Source organism: Plodia interpunctella, chromosome 11, assembly GCF_027563975.2.
Source record: "Plodia interpunctella isolate USDA-ARS_2022_Savannah chromosome 11, ilPloInte3.2, whole genome shotgun sequence".
NCBI lineage: Eukaryota > Metazoa > Arthropoda > Insecta > Lepidoptera > Pyralidae > Plodia > Plodia interpunctella.
The window spans coordinates 8,565,008-8,591,339 of NC_071304.1; the positions used below are offsets into that span (position 1 = coordinate 8,565,008).

Sequence of the window (26,332 nt, forward strand, 5' to 3'; positions counted from 1 at the left end):
TGACTTCCTCAAAATAAAAACACACATTGTGGATTTATAATTTATTGAGAAAATTGTGTTATCAAGTTGATAAACAATAAATTAAATAGTATTAGGATCTTAAAAAGACAAAAATCATAGACAACAAATCGCTTTACATATTTATTTAATATTAAAAACGTAGCTGTACAAACATAAATACTAAATACGTATAGTTAACACCAGTGTTATGCACAATATAACAACACAAACAAGGCCAGTAAGTTTAGGCCCCATGCGAGGGATGACAACAGTGTATCTACAATATTCACTAACGTCGCCTTAATTATTGACTAGTAGCACTGTCTACGTCCATAGTTTGTGAGTTCGTCTTATCCCCTTTGTCGTCTACTTGCATCACTTCTACATTATCTTGCTTATTGCTATCTACAGACTTATTATCTTTGCTCTTGTCTCTTTTCTTTACATTTTTTGCTTTAGTTTTCTTAGTCTCCTCATTTTTCGGCTCGTCTGTCTTCGTGTCCTCCGGGGCCTTATCTTCAGGTCGCGTGTCGACCGCTTGAGGTTGTTCACTCTCATTTGCCGGTGCAGGCTCAGCCTTCTGCTCTTCTGCTTTGGGTTGTTCCTTCTGTTCAACTTGTGACGCACTGTTTACTTCTTTGGTCTCCTTCATTTCAATTACGCCGTTTTCAGCGACAGGCGCTTCTTCCTTCGGCGCTTCCGAATTCTCATTCATTTCCACGTCGAGAGGAGACGCCTGCTGCTCCTGCGGCTGTGGCGTGCTGAGGCTCTTGTTATCCGCCTTCGCTTCTAGCACCGCTATACACTTTTGTATACATTTAATCGCCTCCTTCCTAGCCTGCCGTATATTTTCTTTGCCTTCGGTTTCAATAGTATCTAATTTAATGAGATTTCTAGTCAGCATCTCATCCAAAAACATGTATTTTTTGTCTTTTTTGGTACCAGTGAAGTTTTCGACATCAGTCATCAGGTTCAGAACGTCAGTCTGGATGCTGAGGATCTGGGAGATAGGGTCATTGGCGGCCGGCTGTGGTTTGGGCTGTGGAGGAGCTTGCTCCTGTTGGGGCGGTTCGGGTGTTCGTCGGGGCGGAGTCTGTTGCTTCTGTTGCGGCGGGGGCTGCTGAGCGCGCGGCGGCTGCGTCTGCTGCTGCTGCTGCGGCGGCTTCGGCTTGGACGGAGCACCTTTAGAAAACTCATGATGCACGGGCACCTTCACGAATTTCTCTTCGGGGAAATTAGGTTTCGGAGACTGAGATCTCTGCGGGGAAGCACCCCGAGCGAAAGCGGTTTGCGGATACACTTTCTGCTGTGCAAACGGCTGCGGGCCTTGTCTGAACGTGTTAAAGGGGGTTCCGAACGCCCTAGAGAAGTTTGGCGGCGCGTGGAATCCGACGGGACCGTCGTCAGCGAAATACTGCTCTCTGTCCACGTGCGGGTGAGGATGAGGATGAGGCTGCGGCGGCGGCGCGTAGGCCGGCTTGGGCTCGCCGTGGTCCACATTCTTGTTGATGACGGGCTCGTCCCTGCCCTCCACAAATATCGGTATGTGTCGGACGTTGGACGACTCGTTGTGTGGCTGCTCGTGGTGGTTCTGTTCGCTCATTTTGCTGGGATTTTGATTCGCCCGGTTGTCGGGCGGCGCTGACATGGACCGCTGGCCTCGCTCTTCAGCATCAACCAGGCTGGGATCTGCTGGGCTTTTCTGTCCTAGATCTACTGTGTTTCTTAGTCCGTACTGTGGTAAGTATGTGTGGTCGTGTGAAGGTCCTGGGGTTTGTTCTGTTTGTGTGGAAGTGGCCTGTTGATGCGGGGACGGCGGTTCTGGTGGCGTATGTGGCTGCGGAGGGTGAGGTTGGGGCTCGGCCTCGTCGCGGGAACCGAACCTGCGGTTCCAACGTGACGGGAAGTGCTCGCGGAACTCTGGCGGGATATCGTCAAAGGGAAATCTGTCGAAGCCACCGAAGTCGTCTCCAAAATCTGCAATAACGAAACGCTTTTTTATAAAACCTGCAAAGGAATAAATTAAATTCAGTGTTTGTGTACTATTTTGTTTTACAAAGAGTGCACAAGACTGAATTTCATAGTCTATTCTCTACTAGATTGGTTATTGACAAATTAATTGCTGACGATTTATATAATTTTCGATATTACAACTTATACATGCAAATATGAATTCAAACAACTGAACTGAATTTGGGCTCGTTTCAAGAGTTAGGATATAAACGAAAATACAATATTCTTTATTTAATCGACTTACCGTCTGAGGGGTCCTGGCTGGAGGGGCGGCGCTTCCTGGCCCAGGCGGCGGGCCGCTGTCGCAGGCGCGCCGCGATGTCGGGGTGTCGCGCCGCGAGCGAGCTCCAAGCACCCGGAGACTCCTCCTCCTCGAACGGGAAGCCGCGCTGTTGACAAAAAGTCAGGACTTTGAGTGAACTGCTTCTATACACCATAATTTTTTAATTTAGCCAAAAAAGAAAATGGGGCTATCAGTACCTATTACTGATAATATGTGCATAGTCAAAACATAAAAAATCCGAAACGGTTCTCCGACAATTTCTTCGTCTACAGAATGTTTCGACACCGGGCGTTTGAACGACAGAACCCTTCATCTACGAACGATTCGCCGACAGAATAGAGGAGACATTCTGCTTAATAAGAGGAAAAAGGGCATTCCCTAAAATGAATTATTTGCGGTAAAGCTTATTGAGTATCAACTGAACTTCCACACAATCCTTATATCCTTTTCTTACGTATTATAAAACAAATTCTCTGCCGCGTCTGTTTGTTCGTGATGAACTCGTAAACTACTTCAGAAATTTTTCACCAATAGATAAGTTTGATTCCTAAAGAAGGGGTTTACGTGTATGATTTATTATGTTTTTACCCAAGCGAAGCCGGGGAGAACTGCGAGTAATATAATATGAAAAACCAATGGTAATTGAGATCCGGGTAGTTGTGAAACAAAAATAAGATAAATTGAGGAAACAGTCGAAGGATCATAAATATAAAAATATATAGCTACTGAAAAGACAAGGATGTCGCTTGATTCGCTTTTAATAAAAAGCGAATGGCATTCGTAATACAGGAAGCTGTCGATCGGTTATCACTATTTCTCGTAAACGTTGCACATGCAATCGGCAGGTGATATAGGTAGCTATACTATGTGACGAAGAAGCTACCAAATATGGCAAGGTCGGTGGATACGGCCTTACTGTCGCGACTTTCGTATTCGGTAGCGGGGCTTTGGTGTTGAGTGGACAATCACTTGTTGAATAGATAACTTACTATGGAATAATGTATAGGAAGTGACTAACTTGTTAAATTTATTGAAATTATAGATACAACAGCCTAATCACTACAAATTATAAAACAAAGTTGGTCATCGTCTGTCTGTTTATATGCTTTCTTCTTTTAAAACACTCAACGGATTTTGATGCAGTGTTCACTGTTATTTAGACTATTCCCGAAGGTTTATACATACATAAATGCGAAGCCAGGTCAGGTCTCCAGGGCGAAATAAATATCAGTAATGATTGAAATCTATAACTTCAATTTAAATAAACTGGATTTTATTATAATTCAATAATGACAAGCGCACTCAATCATTGCCCAGCAATTAATCAACAAATTGCAAATCAAACGTGCGACGTTTGAATGCAAATCTACAGCATTATGCGCACTGACACCTACGCACGAGTAATGAGTTGTTTTGTGGGCTGTGGTCGTCCGTGGAAGGAATATATTTGATGCTGGAGCTACGTGGGAGGTTGTATTTGAAAATTTTACTAAAAAAAATATGATAAATATTGTTGGCGGAACGTTCAACTCAGACGTTACTAATGTGGACGTAGAATTGTCATGAAATATCTAAAACGCGATTTTTCGCAACTTTAAAAAAAATAAGAAATATCCGCAGCAATCAAATACTGGACACGTAATTTGCAATATAAACGATGATGTCTAACCAATCGGCTATAAATCCATTATAAAAAATATACCAAAACCTATTTTCATGCAAAGAATTAGCATAGATAAATGACCGCAAATAAATCTACACATTGAAAGAATTAAAGATAATAGTTTAATAGACAAGGAAATATTTTAAACACCCAATAATAGCATAACGAATATTCATTTTCTAGCAAAAGCGTCATGCGTCAAACGTTGATGTATGTAAAGTTAATAATGCTAAAAGATCCAATGCGCGAAATGATTATGCATATAATACTCAAGATTCGCGAGTAAAAATCGAAGTGGAAAAAAAAAGTTAACCCTTTCGCATGTCGCACTCGAAACCCGTTTGATGATGTCGATGACATCACCGAGTGGGCAGTCGAACAAAAAGCGAGGTTGCGTCATTTGCAGCGAAAGATTGGAGACGATAATGTTGATTTGTTAACATTGTGGAAGCACGTGGATGGTATCGTGACCTAGCGGTGCACGCAAGCGCAAGCGATTTCAAATAAATTTTATATGGACTTAAGTTTAATAACATGACATATTCGATTCGTTATACATAAAACTGCATAGACGAGAGAGCATTAACGATTATCTCACCTCAAAAGCAATTATCGAATCCTAAATTATCATGACAATCTAATTAAAAGGGCAACAACAACATTAAAGCAGTTTATGACGCAAAGTTAACGATGCCGGATTATTAATTGCCAAAAGATTTCTAAAGATCTAGAAAGTATAATAGAATATACTTAACATACAAAATTCAGATCACGTCTAAATTGTCGTTAATTAAAATAAAGCTGATCGATTTGAATGCGAAATATAACCAAAGTCTGACGCAATAGAGTTCATTGACCTTACTGCAGCTAACCATCACCATCCGGACAGAGTGATTAAATATTAAGATAGGTACAGTTACACTAGCAAATTGAAAAGTTACAAAAACGGCTACACATATCTTGAGATATCCAATAAAGACTTATATGGTGAATGTGGCAATGATGACCCATATAATCTTACTACTTGACTCATTTAATCCCACGACATTACCATAAAAGGTTTACTAGAACATTCGGTAATCAGTTCTCTAATAAAGACACTATCTCAGTCGAACATTCAACCAAATTTGAATAGAGTGGGCGTCCTGTTTCTACGACTGTTAAATCGTCAATTCTTAATCCTCTCGATAAGTCGAATAGAAATATCTTACATAAACATCGATGAGATCAGCTTCTAAGTTGGTTCCACTTAGGTAAATATTTACAAGTCGTGGATTTGCAATATTACGTCCCTCAGCTATTAGCAGCCATCCGTGAACTTGGACTTGTAAAAAGAGTCTTGTATTTGTTAACGTGATGATATGAAAATCATTTGTAAAAGGTATAAATCCTCAGTTTAACATAATGTCAATAAAACTATTGTTTAAAATCGGAGTAGCTTGGTTCAAATCTGTGGAATTAAAAGCAATTATGACGGTGTGTGCACTAAAGCAGTTCTGAACTTCTTTCAAACACAAGTTTAAATATCATAGTTAACCAAGAAGATAACGAAACAGAAACTCTAGATAAGTTAGTGGCTCATCATATGAACAGACAGAAATAAATCAAAAGCTTCAGATTACAGAGAGGAACGACCGATACTACAACAGGTATTAAGAACAGAGAGGATGAGATACGAACCGCATTTAGATCAGAATGCACTTAGATGTAGGAAGCGAACTGTGGATTGGTTACCGGGCACGAAAATATAATGCTGATGTGTTACATATACAATTTAAATAAGTTTGTACCTGTAATAAATGTATATAATTAATAAAACAGTACAAGTATTAAAGAACAGGTGATAAAAGTGAACAAGACTGACTGAGAGACACTGAGACAAATTAATAAAGTATAGAATTTATTCAACTCAACAGAAATTTTAGAGGTAAAGGTGGTGTTTAATATTTTTGCTAAACTTGTTTCTTTTCAAACGCTATTAAAGGCGTTATACTAACAGCTGTGCGGCCAACCGCAGGTCGTCTGACTCACGGCACGAGACGCGCATGACGTCAGCTGTTGTGATTGTCGCAGCTAGCTCGTACTTATTATGTATTAGCTATTCATAATCCAATTTAGGTACCACTATTTAGAAATGCCTCAATATTTTTTGTTGGTGATTTTTTTTTTTTTATTTGCAACTTAATTACGAATCTTTGTCGAATTTTTAACAGAACTTTTTATATCATCTGTATTTTAGATACTACGAATTTACGAAACAAAAATTGTGCTACACTCAGATATTCAGCTTAAATCTCAGAATATAGATAATTTATTTACTGAGGCGTAAATATTGCACGATAATAAAAAAAAAATATATTTTTAGAAATCCTAAATAATGATACGTTTAACAAACAATTGCCATGTTGGCTATTGGAAGCGAGCCAAAGTGTTCGGTGTCGACAAGGTTTCCATGTTTTGAAAGTGATACATTGTACTCCTGACACTGTTAACCTGAATATGGTGTAAATTCAAAAGGTATCCAAAATAAACAGTAATACTGATAAAAGTATTAGACATAAACTATTACGTTATTTCAGGAAAAACTGTGACTTTTCTATTTTTTATAATTGGAAGGTAAAATTTTGCTAAAAACAAAAAATACATTATCGCTTAAAAAGTAAATAAAAATAAGTCTACCATTGATTGCGTTGTTGCCAATAATCCTAAAACTGAAATAAAAAAAAAAGTCATTGTTAAATACAAAAGTAAACCAAATTAAAATAAAGGAAAGTGCGGCGAAGAAATGTGTATAAATAAGATAATTTAAAGGACAAATCACACAGTTGAGTGAGCCCCATGTAAGTAAATGTAATATAATCGAACGTAACCAAAAATCTGCAGAAGATCAGCAGGATTACAGCGCTCGACTAAATATTAAACCCTTTAATTCGTGTAGATTTCGAAGTAAATATTAATTTAAAAACAACAAACGCAATGACTAACCGTGAAATTCGGACTGTGGTGACCGTTTTTGGCAATATTCCAATGGCCAAGAAGGTATAATATTTACTGTACGGGTCATTCATTCCGCTTTTGCTAAATGCGATAAGATTAGCTCATCGCACAATTTTAAACATTGTTCGCGAATATTTGTTAAACAGACGGCGAAACTACATGACGTTTCCAAACAAAAGAAAATGTTAAGCGAGCTAATTAAAATGTGTCCACATTTGACGAAAGATTAATTAATTTTGAGTCCGCTAATAACATCAGCCCCCCCCCGTAACTTTATTTAAAATACATAAATTCAAATCAATTCAATTTGTTTAGGTTTAATTTCAATAATAGCAACTAATTAAAAAACTACGGCTGCCACCAACAATGCGAATAAGGTGGCTAATTTCTGATCCGCAACAATTTAGTGTTTACCATCGAAACGCTAAGATTTAAAAAAATCACAAAATATTTTTAAATAATTAGGTAGTTAATTCAAATTTTCTATTAGATTCGAAAGTCTTGCATTCAACTTTACAACGAATTTAATTGATAAAACGCAATGTTTAAAATGTCTAATAAATTTAAACGAATTAATTACTCACTTCATTATTCCTTGCGGAGTTCCCGTGATATTCCGGTGGTTTATCCACAACTACTGGGGATTCCATATTATCATAAACACTAAGTTCTATCACAGGTAAACACTTCACTTCGATTGCACGTTATAATACTGATCGACTCTCAAAGAGTAGCTCTCTTCACGAATTCTGTTTGTATACTGCAGTGGTCCGCGTCTCCGAATCGTATTTATACAAGTGCCATGAGCTCGATGCTTCTCGACGTCGCGAGAACGTTCGAGATAGACGTACGTGGTTGGGGACCCTGTACTATCGAACAGGCAAGGTTCAACCTACGCTTCGGCAGCCGAGTAATGTGTACGAACAACACTGAGGAAAAGGATGCGATCGTCAAAACGTGGTACGAGGGACAAAGCGCGCTTGCGCCCTTCATATTTGGATGTTTCGAGACACTATTTCGAATTAGTTCCGAGCCGAGCGAGAAAGGGTCGTAACAATCTAGAATGTCCATTGAAAGCTTCCTAGGGTGGCATTATTAGCAGCGTGAAGAAGTAGGAGCGACAAAAACGAAGTGCTCAAACACTAACGTTGATTATTTTGATAATGTAAAGATGCTCATAACAACATAATTATAACAGAAAAACCAAAACTAAAGATACCTCAAAACAAAGTAGTCAAATCAAAATAAAGACGACCTCGGTGGTAAAGTGCTTGCCTCTGAACCGAGAGGGTTCGATCCCCGGTCGGGTCATGATGGAAAATGATCTTTTCTGATTGGCTCGGGTCTTGGATGTTTATCTATATATGTATTTGTTATAAAATATAGTATCGTTGAGTTAGTATCCTATATCCCACAAGTCTCAAACTTACTTTGGGGCTAGCTCAATCTGTGTGATTTGTCCTAATATACTTATTTATTTAGTGAAATAATTCATAACAATATTCTCGTGAGTACCCCGAGAATATCATAAGCATAATTCAAGAGCTTACACCATAAAAGTAAACAGAGTAATCAACGAGCTTTGACAAGACAAGGCAATCACGTTGCATGTTTATTGAACACTTTCCTTCAGCGCTCCTTATAAATCATTTGATTAATGAAATGGCCACAACAAAATTAAGCGAAGCAGTTGGAAGGTGACAAAATAAAAAATTCATTTACATATTCTTTTCTTTTTATTATGAAGCTTTTACGCTTAATAATCCTTCTTTAAATATTATAAGTCCCCCTGTCGCATCTGTCTGTATGAGCGTCATAAAGCCAAAATCGAATGCAAGGATTTTATGCGGTTTTCACCTAATACCTGAGGAAGGTTACAGGTACAAAATTTATGTAAACTGATAAAATATACCTAATAAACTAGAGTAACAACAATAGAAATTAAAATAACAACATCAGGTAAATTTCCAACATAACAACAACTAATTTCTAGTTAAGAAACACAAGTCTTGAATCTTTGCTGCAAAACAATTCGGAAAAAATACATCCCCAAAATTACCATGTGAGTGCAACGGTCGATGGTGCACGAGAGAGTGTTATCAGCTGTTTTAAAACACGTGTTGTGTCGATGGCGTGTCATTCTCACGTCGATGCTAGTGCGAATTGTTATATACATGCATAACAACTGATAACATTAGGAGTGCCAAGGTCTGCACAGTACATAATACCAATACTCATAGATGTTCAGAATTCATAACATATCATCACCAATCAATTAACAATACGCCCTGCTGTGATTAGATTAGCTGCGATTTCGTTGAATGCATTTAGCGATGTTACACATTTTATGATCTTGTCATATCACAATTACATAATTAATTTTATGTAACGATTTCCTGAGAGACATCCTACTGTTATTAAACATGCGAAAGTTTGTTAGGATGTATGTGTGTACGTTTGTTACTCTTCCACGCTAAACCTACTGGACACATTGTTACGAAATTTGGTACACGGGTAGGATACAACCTGGAATAACACATAGAGAATGGAATAACACATACTTTTTATCCCGAAATTTCCACGGGAGCGAAGGCCCGGGGCGGAGCTAGTGTAATAATAAATAAAATGACTAGGACCGCAGAAATCCCAAAGAATCAAGGTCTCTTCTACATCATCAACTTGATCTCATTGCTTGGTGTCGGCGCAAAAACTGTACCTAACAATGTATGGACCGAAACAATTTTGATAACAATGGCTTGGAGTTAAAATATACATATTTGTGAAACAAAAACATAGAATTAAAAGACACTGAAATAAAAAAGAAAACAAAACGATGAGAATAAATAGGTACCTCAGGGTTAATCAGAAATATATTTATAACCTCCAGTAATGCGACGACGTACGAAATGAATACCGGAGGCGGACCCGAAAACAAAATTGAACAATTGGACACACATTAGGTATATCAAATGGATTCTTATAATCAAAATTATGAGAAAGTAATTGTATAACTTCATAATGATTGAAATAATAATTAATGGTACGAACGAAAGAAACAGGCAAACAACAAGAACATATAGATTGTCTATAGACCCGGTATAATGAAAGTAACTGGCGTGTAAACATAACAACTAGCCTGTATATACAATACAGTGACATCAGAGTTACCAACAAACACCTATTACATATTTATAGATGAAGTCTTGACAACTACTCACGTTTCGCTTCATTTTACACTTTCATAGTCTTGTACAACTTTTCATTTGGCAATTAAATATGGATTTTTACTTTCCTTAAAACTTATCACTTAATTTTCGACGGTCCGACTTGAACACCACTCGTTGAGACTGATCAGCGCGTTTTGCGCGTGTTGTGGGTGGCTGCGGAACACCGAAATAGATATTTTTGGAATATCTCAACACAACAACACAAATTATTTTTCTTGCGTCACGACGACGCACTCTTCAGATGAAGATCAAGAGCGGACGTGAACGTCTGGACAGGATTACCGACTGGGGGAAAACTAACTGACTAAATATTTGACGTGATCCATTATTTACGTTCTGTTAATACAAATATTTAATTCTCAGTGAACAGAAATGTCAAACTAAAAACCTAATAGATGACACAAACACATAAAGCAAGCAGCCAGTGCAGTATAGCGATAATTCAGACTAAAATGATAATGTAATTTCATTAATACCTACGTCTCTAATGCCACAATACTTATACAAATACTACCTACCTTTAATACAATCACATATAAACAAGAAAGATTTCAGTTTATATCATTTTAACATTAACACTATTTTTGCCATACATTTATTGTATATTTGATTTAACACATTTTTTATTATTTCAGAAGTAAAGACTGCACGAATGATAAGAACTTTACTAAGATATAAAATGTTTAAGGAATATACAAAAATATTTGAAGAACAAAAAAATAATCTCTGTGAAAATCAAACAAACGTAAGTTATGCAAACACGAAATGGAGCACAATAATTAAAGCAAACAAAGTAAGATAATCATAGTAAAAATACACACATTACTAGAGATCATGTTTTTAGACGCGTCGCTCACATCTAACCTGCATACTGAGCGTACGATACTAGATTCTCCATTAAGGCTAGTGATGGACTAAACATTAATTTCTTCACCAACTCCAGTAAAAGGGAAGTCCTTGAGCCACCCACTGGCTTGATTCATTATCACCCACGCGACCGCGAGTTAGTGCAACTTGATCAGAGTTGCATATTCCTCAGGGCTGGCAAGTGGATATATGCAATGGGGACATGAATAGAGCTGGTTAATTGCAATGTTTAGTTTTACAAAATTTCGATTAGGTTGATTTAAATTTGCCGGTTAAATTAAAATAACAACACCAGATCATACACATTTTGGTAGTAAAATTATCGTAACGGTAGTAAAATTTACAATTCTTTAGAAAATAAGACATGACCCTATAAGCAGAATGACAACACGCAATACAAGTTGTGATCTAATGGTAACAAATGATGTTTGAACGATTGTCCTTTAGATATATAAGCAGGATGATAACTGTGACCGACTTCCAAGAACACATGAAGCTGTAAGCAGCGAAAAAAGAAGTGATCGCGTGCAATCACTATGATACTGCCACGTTAGGCATTGCATTGCCTTTAGGCAATTAGAATAAGGCAGGCCTGACACGATATAATTATAATATAGATAGAATTTTAGATGTCAATTAATACAACGTAGCTAATAACAACAAAATAACATACACACATGATGCTGTAATACACGATAGATGATTAAAAAGAAAACTACTTCTCGACTAAAAATGCAAAATTAGATCACCTAATCTATTTTTAAATGATAAATTATACACGGATATGTGACATTACAGGTGTGAAAACTTTGAAGGTCACAGAATAATGAGTATTCATAGGATATTCTAGGAGTGGGCATCAGACATCATGCCATGCATGAGTTAGCGGTTCCGCCCAGCTGGACCTAGTGGACCGTGACACGGAGATTTGCAATTATATATATATGCGCTGTTTTAGTTAAGTCACGCGAAAAATTTGCAGATTGCGCGGTAATGAAATAAAAAATGGACGACCTCCGTGGCCTAACGGTCATCATGCCGAACTGCTACACTGGAGGTCCCGGGTTCGATCCCCGGTCAGGTCAACATGGAAAATGATATTTTTCAGATTGACCTGGGTCTTGGATGTTTATCTATTTATGTATATATTATATAATATAATATCGTTGAGTTAGTATAACATAACACAAGTTTCGAACTTTGGGGCTAACTTAATCTATGTATTTTGTTACTATATATTTATTTTATATTTATTTATAAAAAACCAGTATCTTCATTAAAGAGTACCTGTCCGTTCGTAGTGTATCAATCAAGCCAGATATAATTTGACATTTTTTTCGCGTAGTTAACCAGTATCGATAAACATACCATCAACTGGGCTAAATACCGAAAACTTAGCTAAATAATTTACGCCCTCAATTCCATTACGCATTCTAATAAATCGAAGTGTCCGGAGGAATTGGGTTATTTTCTTAAAATAGGGACTGAGTTACTCAAATACATAAAGTGAAAAGTATGTCAAGATTTTACTTTCAAGGATAGTGAAAACATCTATTGAGATGTTTTTTAATGTCACTTTTATCATTGCTCTGTATTAAAAGATTCGTTGGACCATTCTTCATACTCCTGGCCATAAACCTGATGGGACGGACATATTTCTTCAACAATAGAGTTTCTTTTAGCGAGCGAGGTGTCAGTTTTCCTCAAGACCCCTAAAGCCATATTCATTTGTAAGTTTCCGTCCGTCTGCAGCAATTTAATTCTAAGTCACCATACTAGACAGCACAAACATCGTCTTATTAGGCAGTTAAAAGTCCTCACGTGATTACAACCAAACAAAAAATTAAGTCAAACTAACAAGAACGCCTGAACAAGCTAAAGCTACACTGTGCATTTAGAAAATAACTTTGTGATTGAGTGTAATTTTATCCACATTAGAACTAATGACTTGAAAACTAGAAAACAGCTAGAATCCAATTACTGAGTCAAGAGGTCTATCGATCCGTGGAAAATCGATTGGTAGCCAGCAATCAGCTGTTTTAACCTTGGAACTGTTCAACGAGAGTAATTGAGGTTTTAAATTGTCAAACTAGATAGACAAAATAACTGTGATCAATTTTAAAGTCTAGAAAATTTTGGCAGAATTTGGCAAAGATTGTCAATTGTCAAACAAGACAGACAAAATAACTGTGATCAATTTTAGTCTAGAAAATTTTGGCAGAATTTGCCAAAGATTTTAAAATCTTTGGTAACAGATACGTGTGATAGTGGATAAATCATGCCGAAGACCACAGCCGAAAGTGCGAAGGTGAAAAGAAAAAGTAGGAAGTCGCTTCCCTGGTCGCTCCAACTCTCCATGATCGGAAAGTAACCGGGAAAACGCTCATGTGAGACAAAGATGCATGTAGTATTGTGTTAATAGATGAGAATCGTCTAGAATATTAAAGAAAAACATTCAGAAATGATCAGAATAACGATGTCTGCTCTGTCCATAACACAAGTGCGAACAATTCAATGTCATTGATCAGATGTCGTGCGCTTTTGTTAGTCCGTTTCGTCCGAATTAAGTTACCAATACAGAATGATTCACATGTCATACGAATGACAAGGCGATAATAAGTATCAGATTTATTTTTAAAAATGTATTAATGTTCATAAATAACCTTTTTCAAGTATGTAAGCAGTAAGTAAAATTACTTTATTGCACAAAAAAGAAGACACAATAATACAACTAGAACATGTTCAACCCATAGGCGGCAATCTCTTCCAGCCACGTTCCAAGCTACCTTGTGGAAAGCCCGTTTGGTGTCCCATTGATGGACAAGGGCGTCCTAATATACTATGGTTAAGAGCTTTAATAAACCAACTGTCACAAAACAATTATTATGGAATGTGTACAAAATCTAAAGAGAAATATATAGGGCTCATATTCTTTACTCCTGAGAAACAGATCCGGATGAGTGGTTAAATTTCACGGTTGGTCAATACAGTAACACGATGTTTCGAGGAATATTCGAAATATAAAATCAATATTCTAGAATTTGTTGGTGATGACAAATTAATGCACTTAGAACCTGTTTCTGATAAAACATCATATTGTAATCTGACAGATAATATGCTCGATGTAATTGGCCAGATAGCTCAATCAAATAGGTACTTGTAAAATCTGTATGATATTATATTTGGGCATACTGATACTTTATAAACGTAGCTTCTAGCTTTAGGAAAGTTTATAACTTAAAAGTAATGTTATAATGTATATATGTAATTGTTGGGCATAAGGAAAATTTACAAACAAATGCATATCAAATCAGCCTTATGCGGCGGTAATAGTGACTAATTTGAAATGAATTTTGCTAGATTATGTTCTATGAAATAAACAGGGCAAGCTAAATCGTCATCAATCAAGCGCTGTTAACATTACCAAGCATTTCTCAACACCGTTTGCTTTTAGGTCAAATTCTAAATGCAGAACTAAACGTGATTCATCATTGCACCCGATCAGAAGTGGATTTACCCATAAAAATCAATGTAGGCTGAATGTAGACAGAGTGAATGTGTACTGAACTGCCAATTGGTCTAGGAGTAAGGTTTTGGTCAAAAATTAGTTACTCCTATGACAAGAATGAGATTACTTGTAGAGTAACGGTATTCCACTCATGCATTTATTTGTTCAATATTATTGATAGCTCATTCATCTTACGTAACATCGCGAAAGAAATAATAATAATTATTAAATGCTATTTATTTGCCCTTATGTAGATGCTCTACGGCCGCCTTGCATAAATATTAATAACACGAATAAACCCTGTGCCGAAAACAGCTGTGCCGTACATCTCTTGGAAATAAACAGAAGCGGAGATATTTTAGCTAAAGACAATGGCAGACCAGGTGGAAGTGTAGCTTTAAGGAAAAATAATGAAGTTTATTTGTTTATTTCATGTAAATTAAAACGAGTACAGAGAAGTATTAATACATCCTGTTGCAACTTGCACCTAATATCCTTGACACATCGAAGTTAAAGCAGGTGTAGTAAAGCATTGATTGAGAAAACAAAGTAAACAAGCAATGACAACATAATAAAATACAACATAAACACACACAAAAAAGAGGCCCTATGCTTAGAAATTGGCGGAAATGTCGGTAGCGACGCATGGAGTAACTTTTTAATTTTACTAATAGACTCAAAAAAAGAAGAATACAAAATATATGTTTTGTATAAAAATTGCATATTTAATTAAGCAATTAAATAAAATAAATTGTTATGTAAACGAGGTATGACAAACTAAATTGAAATTTACTGTACGAATTGTGAATATATAAAGAAGTGAATCACAAACTTATTATTCATTAATTGATTACGATTGTGCGAAAACATATGTTTCAACAATTAAACATAAGGTGACTCCGGCCGCCGGCATTTCGATGTGTGCTTATAATGCGACAAAAGATCGAAAATCTGGTTCTGATTCGCTATTTTATGAAATACTAGCTGCGACCTGAGGCTTCGCTCCCGTGGGAATTTCGGGATAAAAAGTACCCTGTGTGTTATTTTAGGTTATATTCTACCCGTGTATTAAATTTCATAACAATCCGTCCAGTAGATTTTGCGTGTAAGAGTGACAAACATACACTCATACATCCTCACAAACTTTCGCATTTAAAAAATTTGTAGGAAGCATTTTAGTCGCGCTACAAATCTAATACATTACAGATATTAATTTGACACATGACCTGTAAAAAGTTTGTCCATATCGTAAGTGAATTATCTGTGTGACTCTTCATCTGCTGCTTCAATAAGTTTTTTTACAAACAAGTCATTATCGACTCAAGCTTTTAAAGTTGTCAGAGAGAGATCTTTTGGATTAAATGCACGACAAAAACAACATGTCGGTACAGTAAAGTGTTGCATGCTTTACTTTTGAGGAAGAAACTAAAAAAATATGTATTGCCAATATACGACAATCACCTATATAAATTGAGTACACGTTTACCTCTTAGACCAACCAGCAGGCCTACCATCAACTTTTACAGAACAATTCCAATGCAACTCAGTTCAAGACACCTAAAATGAATCGCATTCATACTAAAAATTAAATCGATGGTACGAATTTGCGATGCAGTTCAGTTTAGGTCGTAAAGTGGATCGCGTTCGATGGTAAGCCCCCAGGCCTGCACAACTGGTTGTGTCATTAGGAAAAATGTATCCAAAGTACCTAATAACTTTGAATCGTGCAAACAAAATCATGTCATGTTGGACTTACTCAACTAAGGTAAAGAAAGACATTTATTTTCATACAAAATTTGGATAGGCACAATCATATTTCGCGAAAGAAACAACAGGAAAAAATACAGCTGTATATAAATCACAAATCATTACTGTTCCAAATATAGTGTCTGCAGCAGCTGTAAACGTAATTTACGATCCGGCCCAAGAAGTCAACAGCAAGGTAATGCAAACACTGATCTACGCAACACTATAGACACCCACTAACGCCTACGAAAGACGAGGTCGGGGGGAAGTAGCTGGCAGATTCATTCATATTCACAATGGACATAAATAAAGATTGACAAAAAATGAAACGAAAATAGTTAGATAGAATATATAGATAGAGAAGAATTGTTCATTTGCTAACGCTACCTAACAATTTAATAATACTAACATATTATAAAACAAAGTACTCTGCCGAATCTGTGTCTGCCTCTTCTCGATAAACACAAAAACTACTGCACGGATATTCATACGGTTTTCACCAATAGATAGTGTGATTCCTGATTCGGAAAGTTTAGGTGTATAACTTACCCGAGCGAATTCGGGACGGGCCGCTAGTTTATAATAAACTAAGTCAAGTTAACATGCAATGTGTGCCACAGAAACATATATGATTCCAGCTCAGCTCGGTGTTGCTCAGACAAGCTGTGCAACCGCTGATTTTCAGCTGCCACCAGATTTTGTGATGATGCGAACGAGCGCAATTTATCATTATCCATTACGAGAAGAGTGTTAATACTCTATGATTATGGTTCCCAAAATACGGAATCACAGAACAGTTACACTTCCACTTACAGTGCACGAAAGTAAGTACAATATTAAACAAGATCACGCTAAGGTATACCTACCATGATGTGGACAGCTAAGCATTTATCCTTGAGCCACTGTAAGTAAACACGCAGACAAAAGACTGAGGAATCCGCATGACACTGGCATCTCCGCGATTCTCGGAAAACAAGCCAAGGTTACCGTAATGAGGCTTTATTCCGCTTCTATTTTTTGAAACTGATAGATGATAAATCTGATAGTTTTTTTCTTTAAACAGCTATAAAAATTATATACATCGATCCATAAATTGCATTGGATCAAAGTTTGCCAAGTTGATCAAAGGTTGCCGCACATTAGGTTTTAAAAAACATGAACTATTTTGAATACTGGGTTTAAACTCGTTCAACTCGTCTATTTAAACCATAGACCTACCATAATATAAACGATATAAAACCATAAAAAATCAATATTTTATCTGTGGTACTAAAGTTAAACCTAGCCAACTCCTAGTTGTATTCTAGTTTTTTGCTAGGTACATATAATGTAAAGAGATACTCGTCTTGGCAGGGGCACCACCGTGCCCCCAGATTCAAAAACAGGAGAAGACCAAGAGCAAATTGAAGCGAAGGTGTCGGCAATGTGAGAAATTTTATCGATTAGTTGATGCAGCGCAAGTAGCAGTGATCAGATATGTGTGGATCTTTTTTAATATTGGGATCAAACATAGGTCGTCCAAAAATAAATTAAAAGGAAACTCCCAAGAAAAAACAGCAAGAGAATCCCAGACGCGACTTGTATAAATTTACTAATTTAACTGATGAATTTGTACGATATTTTACAACTTGGCACGCTGTTTGTCCGATCCTATGCCGTGTTAAATACCATGTCTGACAAATATGAGCGAATTTGGAGCCATGTCGATGTTTCTCACTTTCACGTTTCATAACACTACTATACAAACAATACACGATTTTCGGCAGATGTTGTGGAGATGCTGCAGCAGTGTTTTAGTCGATACTTTGCAGTGACGACAAGTCCGAAGGTTTGCGATTTCGACAAAATAATAGAAAATACGATGTTGACCGAAGTACAGTGGACCGCGTGTCAACTTACCCTGCTTCCTCTAACTTCTATGTTTCAGTAAATCTGTTCTTATAATTACAATCTTAATTAACCTAATACGCTGAAGCTGTTGACCGTACAAAATTATAAGTTGTATCGATACATTCCCATACTTAATATAGCTTTGTTTTGCACGTGAAACGGATACGACATAACACAAAACAAATCCCGAAATTATGGAACATCCGGCTTGTGTACGCGAAAACCAGACATCTTGTTTATTTCAACAATGCAACAATTTGGCCATGTTTACATAACATCAGCGATGCCATGCAAAAATTGGAAAGAGAAAGGCTATTTAAATGTTTGGGTATTCCTAGACACAAACCTAGGTTAGGTTTAGCTTTTTTGTTGAGTTTTATAAACTGAGCGCCCGTTGCCTTGCCGTTAATTTCGTAGCTACTGCTACCGTGTAGTAGGGAACGATAAGTTGAAACAGATTCTAAATTCAGGAATTAGCCTTCAAACATGGCCGTGTTTGCCCTCTCAATAAAAGATGTCAAATTAAATCATAAGATATATATAAAATAAATGTACTATATATAAAAAAATAAAATATATGTACTATATATAAAATAAATAACAATTTAGGATTATCGGCACAGCGCAACCCGCATATTCTTACAAATACGTCGATACCTACATCGTCGAGTCGTCAGGTTGTAATGATTTTTACACAAAATATTCTATTGGTATGTGGACCGCGCGAACCCCTTACGAAAAGGGTGGAAATCTCTAGATTTAAAAGACTGTAAGTAATCACCATAAAGCTCATTATAAATACTCTGTAGCGGGATAGAAAGGGACCGACATTTGGAAAAGGGTAGCAATAATACAGTGCGATTAGGAATTTTAGAGAGGTCTCTCTCTAGATCATTGATTTGTATAAATCCGTTGCAGTCGCTCATAGGCAGTTCAAATTAAGTTGAGTTACAAGCAACATTGAAGCAATACAAGTGATAACGTGTTATTATCAATGAGCTTGGTGGTGTATTTTTGAGAGTATTTTCTGCTTTTAGGAAACTGTGTTTAGATTTTAGTATATTTAGAATGGTGTACTGAATTAAATCTCGTTAGGAATCATCAAGCTGTCCAAATTATCGAAGCCCTGGCTCCTAACAATTGGTGTTAGAAGTGAATTTCGCAGATGCCATTGACATCAAAATACAACAATGATGGTGATAAGGACTATTTACAGTAATATCTTGCTGTAGTCCTAGATATTTTAAATTTTATTTCCAAATTTCACTTGTTGACACCGATTGTTACAGGCTAGGGGTGAACCCATGCAAAATATTGAAGTACTTTGTATAGAAACACCAGATCATTCAGATTTTACTTTGTTGAGAACCCTTTATCAAATACTCTAAACTCTATGCACAGTTATTGAAGCTGGAATGTGATATTTAGAATGAATAACTTTGAAGTTACTTGTTAGTTCAACTAAATTTGAATATGGGCCACTGATACAGGCTATCCAGAAATTTCTAGAACATTGCTTAATGAATATTGTGGAAGATTCCAGTCAATGTACCAGTACCGTCACGGCTATATCAATTTCCCTAGAGCTACAATTTTATATTTAAGTAAATATCTTTGTGATTTGTTATGCCTGCTCCACACATTTTCAGTTTGTCAGTTTTGACATGCATTGTTGGGTTTTCCTTGTGATAAACTAAGTAATTGTGAGTAAGAGCTCATATACAAACTACTCAATGTCAAGCGCTAGACACACTTATTATAGGTAGGAAAACTCTAATTTCCATTCAAGAATTAAGTAGCACATGCCTTACTTTGTTATTTTATGATTTTGAGTGTCATGGAAGTTAGTAAAAATTTAGAATAACATTTTTATATTTAATCTATTCGTAAAACTGTTCTTCTTCTTTTTTAATTTTATGGCTCCATCGTTTGGCCGTAAAACTGTTGACTGAAGTTGCAGAGATGACATTTGTTATAAAACTTTTTAGTGTTGTATAGCTTTTGAATAATGAAAAAGAATACTAAGACACTTCAAAAATAAACTCTGTCATACAAACATTTTTAATTTCTTTTAATATCTTAATATTCGTTATCAGCACGAAGAGCTCTAGAATTTAAAGGAATTTAAGCAGATATATTTTTGTTGTCACTATCGCTGTGTATTTTGTAAAGATTTTGTGGTTTTCTTTCGAATAAACTCGGAGTTCGAGACTAAACAAAAAGGACTCGAAGATGTCATCTGGAGATCAGTCAAATGGATCAAGTCTACGTTCTCTCGCGGGGATCACTCCACTAAAAGGGCGAGATGGATATGCGATTTGGAAATTCCGAATGAGCATGTATTTAAAACATGAAAATCTGTGGAATTGTATAAGGGGTTATCCAGAAGGTGACAGTACTCCAATAAATGTGAAAGAAAGAGATGATGAGATCACTTTGGCCAAGATATGCTTGACTTTGGATGGCCCAGCCATCACAAACGTCAGAAAATGTAAGAGTGCTCAAGAAGCATGGAGTGCTTTAGCAGCGGCTTACGAGGATAAATCCTTGGGACGTAGGTTAGCATTGGAGCGGAAGTTGTACAGGTACAATTTAAGTGATTTTGATTGTATGGAAATGTACATAAATGCCGTGATGTCTACTTGTCAGGATTTAGCAGATATAGGCAAAGAGATTGAGGATACATCTTTAGCAGCGATACTACTAGGAGGTTTGACAGCCAGATATGACCCTCTAGTAATGGCACTCGAGAATACTACGATTCAGATTACGAGCGAATATGTCAGAGGGAAATTGTTAACAGAATTTTCAAGGACATCTGTAACTGAAATGATAGAACCTGATACTGCTATGAGTGTTCAATGTAAGAAGCGCAATAAGAAAAAGGAGATAATTTGCTTTAACTGCAAGAAGCCAGGTCATAAGAAACCAGACTGTCCAATTTTGAAAAAGAAACGGGAAGGAGAAGAAAAAGGCAGATCTTCGAATTTACTTTGTGCTTTGAATGGACATACAGTAGGGGAAATCAACAAAGATAAATGGTATGTAGATTCTGGAGCGAGTGCGCATATGTCCGGTCGGTCAGATTGGATGGAAAATATTAGAGATTTTCCAATAACTGAAATAACCATTGCAAATGGAGAGACTTTATTGAGTGCCGGAGTAGGTAATGTTCCTATTACCACTAATTCTAACTCAAAACGTGGTATTAAAGAAGTAAAGAACATTTCTAATGTAGTATTAGTTCCTAACTTAGCTACTAATTTAATTTCCGTTAAGAAAGCAGTCGAAAACGGATTTACTGTTCTTTTTAATCAAAAAGGTTGTACATTTTTTGATGCTCTTACTTTTTCTTACACAGGTGATGCTATGTTGCATGGGTCCTGTAATGGTGGATTGTACTCCTTAGATTGTACTGTAAGTCTTCCCAAACAGTTATCAGCGTTCGAAGTACAGTGTGATGTATCAAATTTTCGTTTATGGCACAAACGACTTGGTCACTTATGCCGAATAGGATTACATACATTAAAAGGTAGTAATGTTGGCGTAGAGTATAAAAACGTTGATAAAGAGCCCTGCATAGCGTGTATACAAGGTAAACAGGCTAGGAAACCTTTTAAACCCATAAAATACCGCAAAGCAACATCTAAGTTAGAATTAATTTTTTCCGACCTCATGGGACCTTTCCAGGTAGAGTCATTTCAGGGTAATAAATATACTCTAACTTTTATTGACGATTTTACACGTATGGTTTTTATTTATTTTATTTCTTCGAAAAGTGAGGTGAAAAATAAATTTTGCGCTTTTAAGGCCATGATAGAACGTGAGACAGGGATGAAAGTCAAAACTTTACGGACTGATAACGGTACTGAATACGTTAATAAAGAGTTATCAGACTATTTAGAAAAGGAGGGAATTAGACACCAAACTACGGTTGTATTCAGCCCACAACAAAACGGTGTTTCTGAAAGAACAAATAGAAGTATAGTAGAAAAGGCACGTTGTATGCTTTCAGATAGTTCTTTGCCTAAAAGTTATTGGCAAGATGCTGTACAGGCTGCGGTTTATTTGAAAAATCGTTGTCCGCATGCAAAGCTGGACGGCAAAACACCTTTTGAGGCTTGGTATGGTAATAGTCCTAATTTATCTCATTTGAAGGTATTCGGTTGCCGAGCAATGGTGAAGGTTCCAGATTTTCATAGAAAGAAATTGGATCCTACGGCGCAGGAATGCATTTTTGTTGGATATTCAGAAGATCCACGAAGTTATTATTTTCGGAAACCAAGTTGTCCTAGAAAGTTAATAAAAGCTAGAGACATCGTTTTCTTTGAAAATGTGTTCTCAAACTTGGAAGTTCAAGAGACAGAATCCCATCCTTCAACATCAGTTGATGTATTTTTTTTAGATACGCCGAGTAGTCACACAAGAAGTCGAATTTCATCAGAAGAAAATTCTGTGGGTGTTATACCTTCGCGACAGGAGCCTGAAGTGGATCTTCATCAAGTAAATGATCCAAATACTTCAGAATTTTTTACTGCTGATGATATTTCTGATGAAGATGATTCAGGAAATCAGACAGTAATTTCTCCTGAAGAACGATATCCACTCAGAAATCGTTTGGCTAGACGTGATGATGCTCATATTGTCAGCCATACAGGTGACATTGATGAACCCCAGAGTTTCAAGGAGGCTATAGAGTCTGGAGATAATTTTCAGTGGCGATCAGCAATGGAGACTGAGTACAACTCACTGATTAAAAACAAAACCTGGACATTAGTAGAAAGACCAAATAAAAGGGTTGTGCCTTGCAAGTGGGTGTTCAAGATCAAAAGAGATTCGGATGGAGCAATTGTCAAATATAAAGCAAGACTAGTTGCAAAAGGTTTCAGTCAAGTTTGTGGTATTGACTACAATTAAACTTTTTCGCCAGTAGTACGCAATTCATCTCTCCGTACGCTGATAGCATTGGCGGCAGAAATGGATTTGAAGATGCATCATTTAGATGTAGATACTGCTTTCTAAATGGTGATTTAGAAGAAGAAGTATACATGCAGCAGCCTGAGGGATTTTCTGAACAAGGGGCAGAAGGCAAAGTATGTCTGCTCAGAAAATCGATTTACGGATTGAAGCAGGCGGCTCGTGCTTGGAACATAAAATTGCATCAAACTTTATCTTCTGTAGGTTTTACACAAACTTCTTCGGAACCTTGTATTTATTTGAAAAAGGTTGGTAATGAAACCATAATTATTGCGGTCTACGTTGATGACATTATTATTTTTTATAAAGAAAATATATCATTAGACAAAGTCAAAAGTGACTTAATGAAGTATTTTTCATTGAAAGACTTAGGCCCTTTATCTTATTGTTTAGGTTTAAATATAAATAAATCCATTCAAGGGGAAATATATTTAAATCAGAAAAGGTATATTGAAAATGTGTTGAGTCGATTTAACATCACGCAATGCAAAGCAGTTTCAACACCTTTGAATAACAACAAATTAGAGAAGAGTAAAGGTAATAGCGATTCTTCTTATCCTTACCAAAACTTAATTGGTTGTTTAATGTACCTCGCGGTTAATACTAGACCTGATATTGCGTATGCAATTAGTTATCTTAGCCAGTTCAACAACTGTTTTGATAAATCGCACTGGTTGGCAGCTAAAAGGGTTTTACAGTACTTGAGAGGTACATCGGATTTCTGTATTGTTTACAGAAAAACTGGCAAATATTTGGTAGGTTTAACGGATGCAGATTGGGCAAATTGCATAAGTGACCGGAAGTCATACACTGGATACTATTTTGTACTTGCAGGGGGTCCAATTAGTTGGGAATGCAAAAAACAACCAACGGTTGCTCTCTCTTCGACAGAGGCAGAGTACATGGCTTTATGTAGTGCTGCAAAGGAAGGCGTATTCTTACGCAGGTTAGTGTGTGACATAACTGGTAGGTTTGATACATTGACACTGTACAACGATAGTCAGAGCGCTCAAAAGATTGTGCACAATCCCGTCCATCATAGCAGGACAAAACATATCGATACAAAGTATCATTTTATCCGTGAAAAGATTTCTGAAGGAATAATAGATGTAAAATTTCTAGCTTCGGATAAAATGAGTGCCGACATTCTGACTAAGCCTTTGAGGCGAATAGCACATGTCAGGTGTATGAAGGATATGGGTTTGATAAATAGATTTTAATTTCTATTTATATTTCTTTATATTCTTTATATAGCTATATCGGTTATTTTGTATCATTTTTCAGATTTTTTCTGTACGTTTTGATTCTTTTTCATTAAAGGGGAAATATGTTATAAAACTTTTTAGTGTTGTATAGCTTTTGAATAATGAAAAAGAATACTAAGACACTTCAAAAATAAACTCTGTCATACAAACATTTTTAATTTCTTTTAATATCTTATTTCTAGCTTCGGATAAAATGAGTGCCGACATTCTGACTAAGCCTTTGAGGCGAATAGCACATGTCAGGTGTATAAAGGATATGGGTTTGATAAATAGATTTTAATTTCTATTTATATTTCTTTATATTCTTTATATAGCTATATCGGTTATTTTGTATCATTTTTCAGATTTTTTCTGTACGTTTTGATTCTTTTTCATTAAAGGGGAAATATGTTATAAAACTTTTTAGTGTTGTATAGCTTTTGAATAATGAAAAAGAATACTAAGACACTTCAAAAATAAACTCTGTCATACAAACATTTTTAATTTCTTTTAATATCTTAATAACATTCTCATTCAGTTTGTTCTAATGTCATATTTTATGTTTGCATAGAACAATTTTCTTTGGTTTACTCTTAACTGATGTGCTGCATAGTTTTGCAGATTTTTATTCTATTGATTTATAATTGATGGAAATTAAAAAAAAAATGTTGAACATGTTGATTACAAATTCAAATGTGAGCAAAAGCAAATCAACAGGCATCAGAGTTAGTAAATTAAAAAAATCTACTTGGAAGATTTGCAGTAAATATACCATTTCATTGCATTTGGTAAAGCTGTCACATTTAAAAATAAGGTTATCAATTAGAATTTTTTTTCATGGAGCATTTAGAGCTGATAAGGTATTTTCAAAAAGATTAAATAATTTTGAGATTGAGGTTACATAGAAGATTAGATTTTGAAAGCTTTCAATTAGGGTGTTGAACACTTTCTGATATACAAGGTTACCTATGTTTTTTCTATACTCCTGTGGAGTACCAGACACTACTATCTAACTATATGTATGGGAATATCAAGAAAAGTAGAAGCAAAAATATTTAAATCATGCAACTAGACATTTGAAAAATTATGTAAAATGATGCACCAAAAACTTCACATTAATCTTGTACTGAAATGTAGAAAAAAACTGGAACTAACCTCAAAGCAGGCAGTTAGAAGGCACTCAGGTTCACTCAGGTTATATCAGACAGATGTCAATGGTCCTGTGGAACACCATACTATAATCAATCCACATAGCAACACACAAAATAATTTTCATATTAATTTACATTAATCTCCCAGCTTTATTACACAGTCAAGGATACTACACTTGGACATGTGCCAAAAATGTGATGCAGCTGAAAACTGAAAATCATCTATGCACTTGTAAACGTAACATTTCAGAAATTGGGTTAGTGTGTTATCGTACTAGAAAATAATCCCTATTTTAATAGGTAGGTACCTCGTAACACTGAACACTACAGAATTTTGATGCTAATTAGCATAATACGGCGTATGAAATTATAGAATAATGAACTTACGAAATTGTGTCCACGCAAAGGCATTTCAGTAGAAAACACAATAATACACTAAATTATATTATTTTTTATAGAAACAATATGTAATGAAAACGAATTATAGCACAATTTTACAAATTTATCTAAGAAAAATTGACAGAAACAGTCTCTTTTCTAGAACAATCACGACACGATTACACACACTCATCTACAAAATCTTAATCACTAATTTTGACGCAATGACATTGACATATTTGAGTTTTTTTTGTCTGACTATGGACAAGAATTTTTTTTCATTTTGACATTCAATATTTACAAGATAAATTTAACATATTTACTTACTTAGTCACTCACGATCAGTGTGAGTTCAGGATTTTTAATAGTAATAGGGCATTAATAGGGA

General features: G+C 36.0%; 1 protein-coding gene across 5 annotated transcripts; it reads right to left on the bottom strand.

The window, feature by feature from the left end:
• Window positions 1–26: 26 nt before the first annotated feature.
• stv (starvin) lies at window positions 27–26,135 on the bottom strand. 5 transcript variants are annotated; one of them, XM_053752182.2, is made up of 4 exons: window positions 7,541–7,705; window positions 6,639–6,670; window positions 2,258–2,402; window positions 27–1,977 (listed from the first exon to the last, which is right to left on the bottom strand). In XM_053752182.2, exons 2-4 carry the CDS (start codon window positions 6,639–6,641, stop codon window positions 305–307), a joined length of 1,821 nt encoding a protein of 606 aa, XP_053608157.1. In that variant the 5' UTR covers window positions 6,642–6,670; window positions 7,541–7,705; the 3' UTR covers window positions 27–304. The 5 variants fall into 5 exon arrangements, with proteins under 5 accessions (XP_053608157.1, XP_053608154.1, XP_053608155.1 ...); XM_053752179.2 differs by lacking the exons at window positions 6,639–6,670; window positions 7,541–7,705 and adding an exon at window positions 25,954–26,135; XM_053752180.1 differs by lacking the exons at window positions 6,639–6,670; window positions 7,541–7,705 and adding an exon at window positions 11,005–11,034.
• Between the last annotated feature and the right edge of the window lie 197 nt (window positions 26,136–26,332).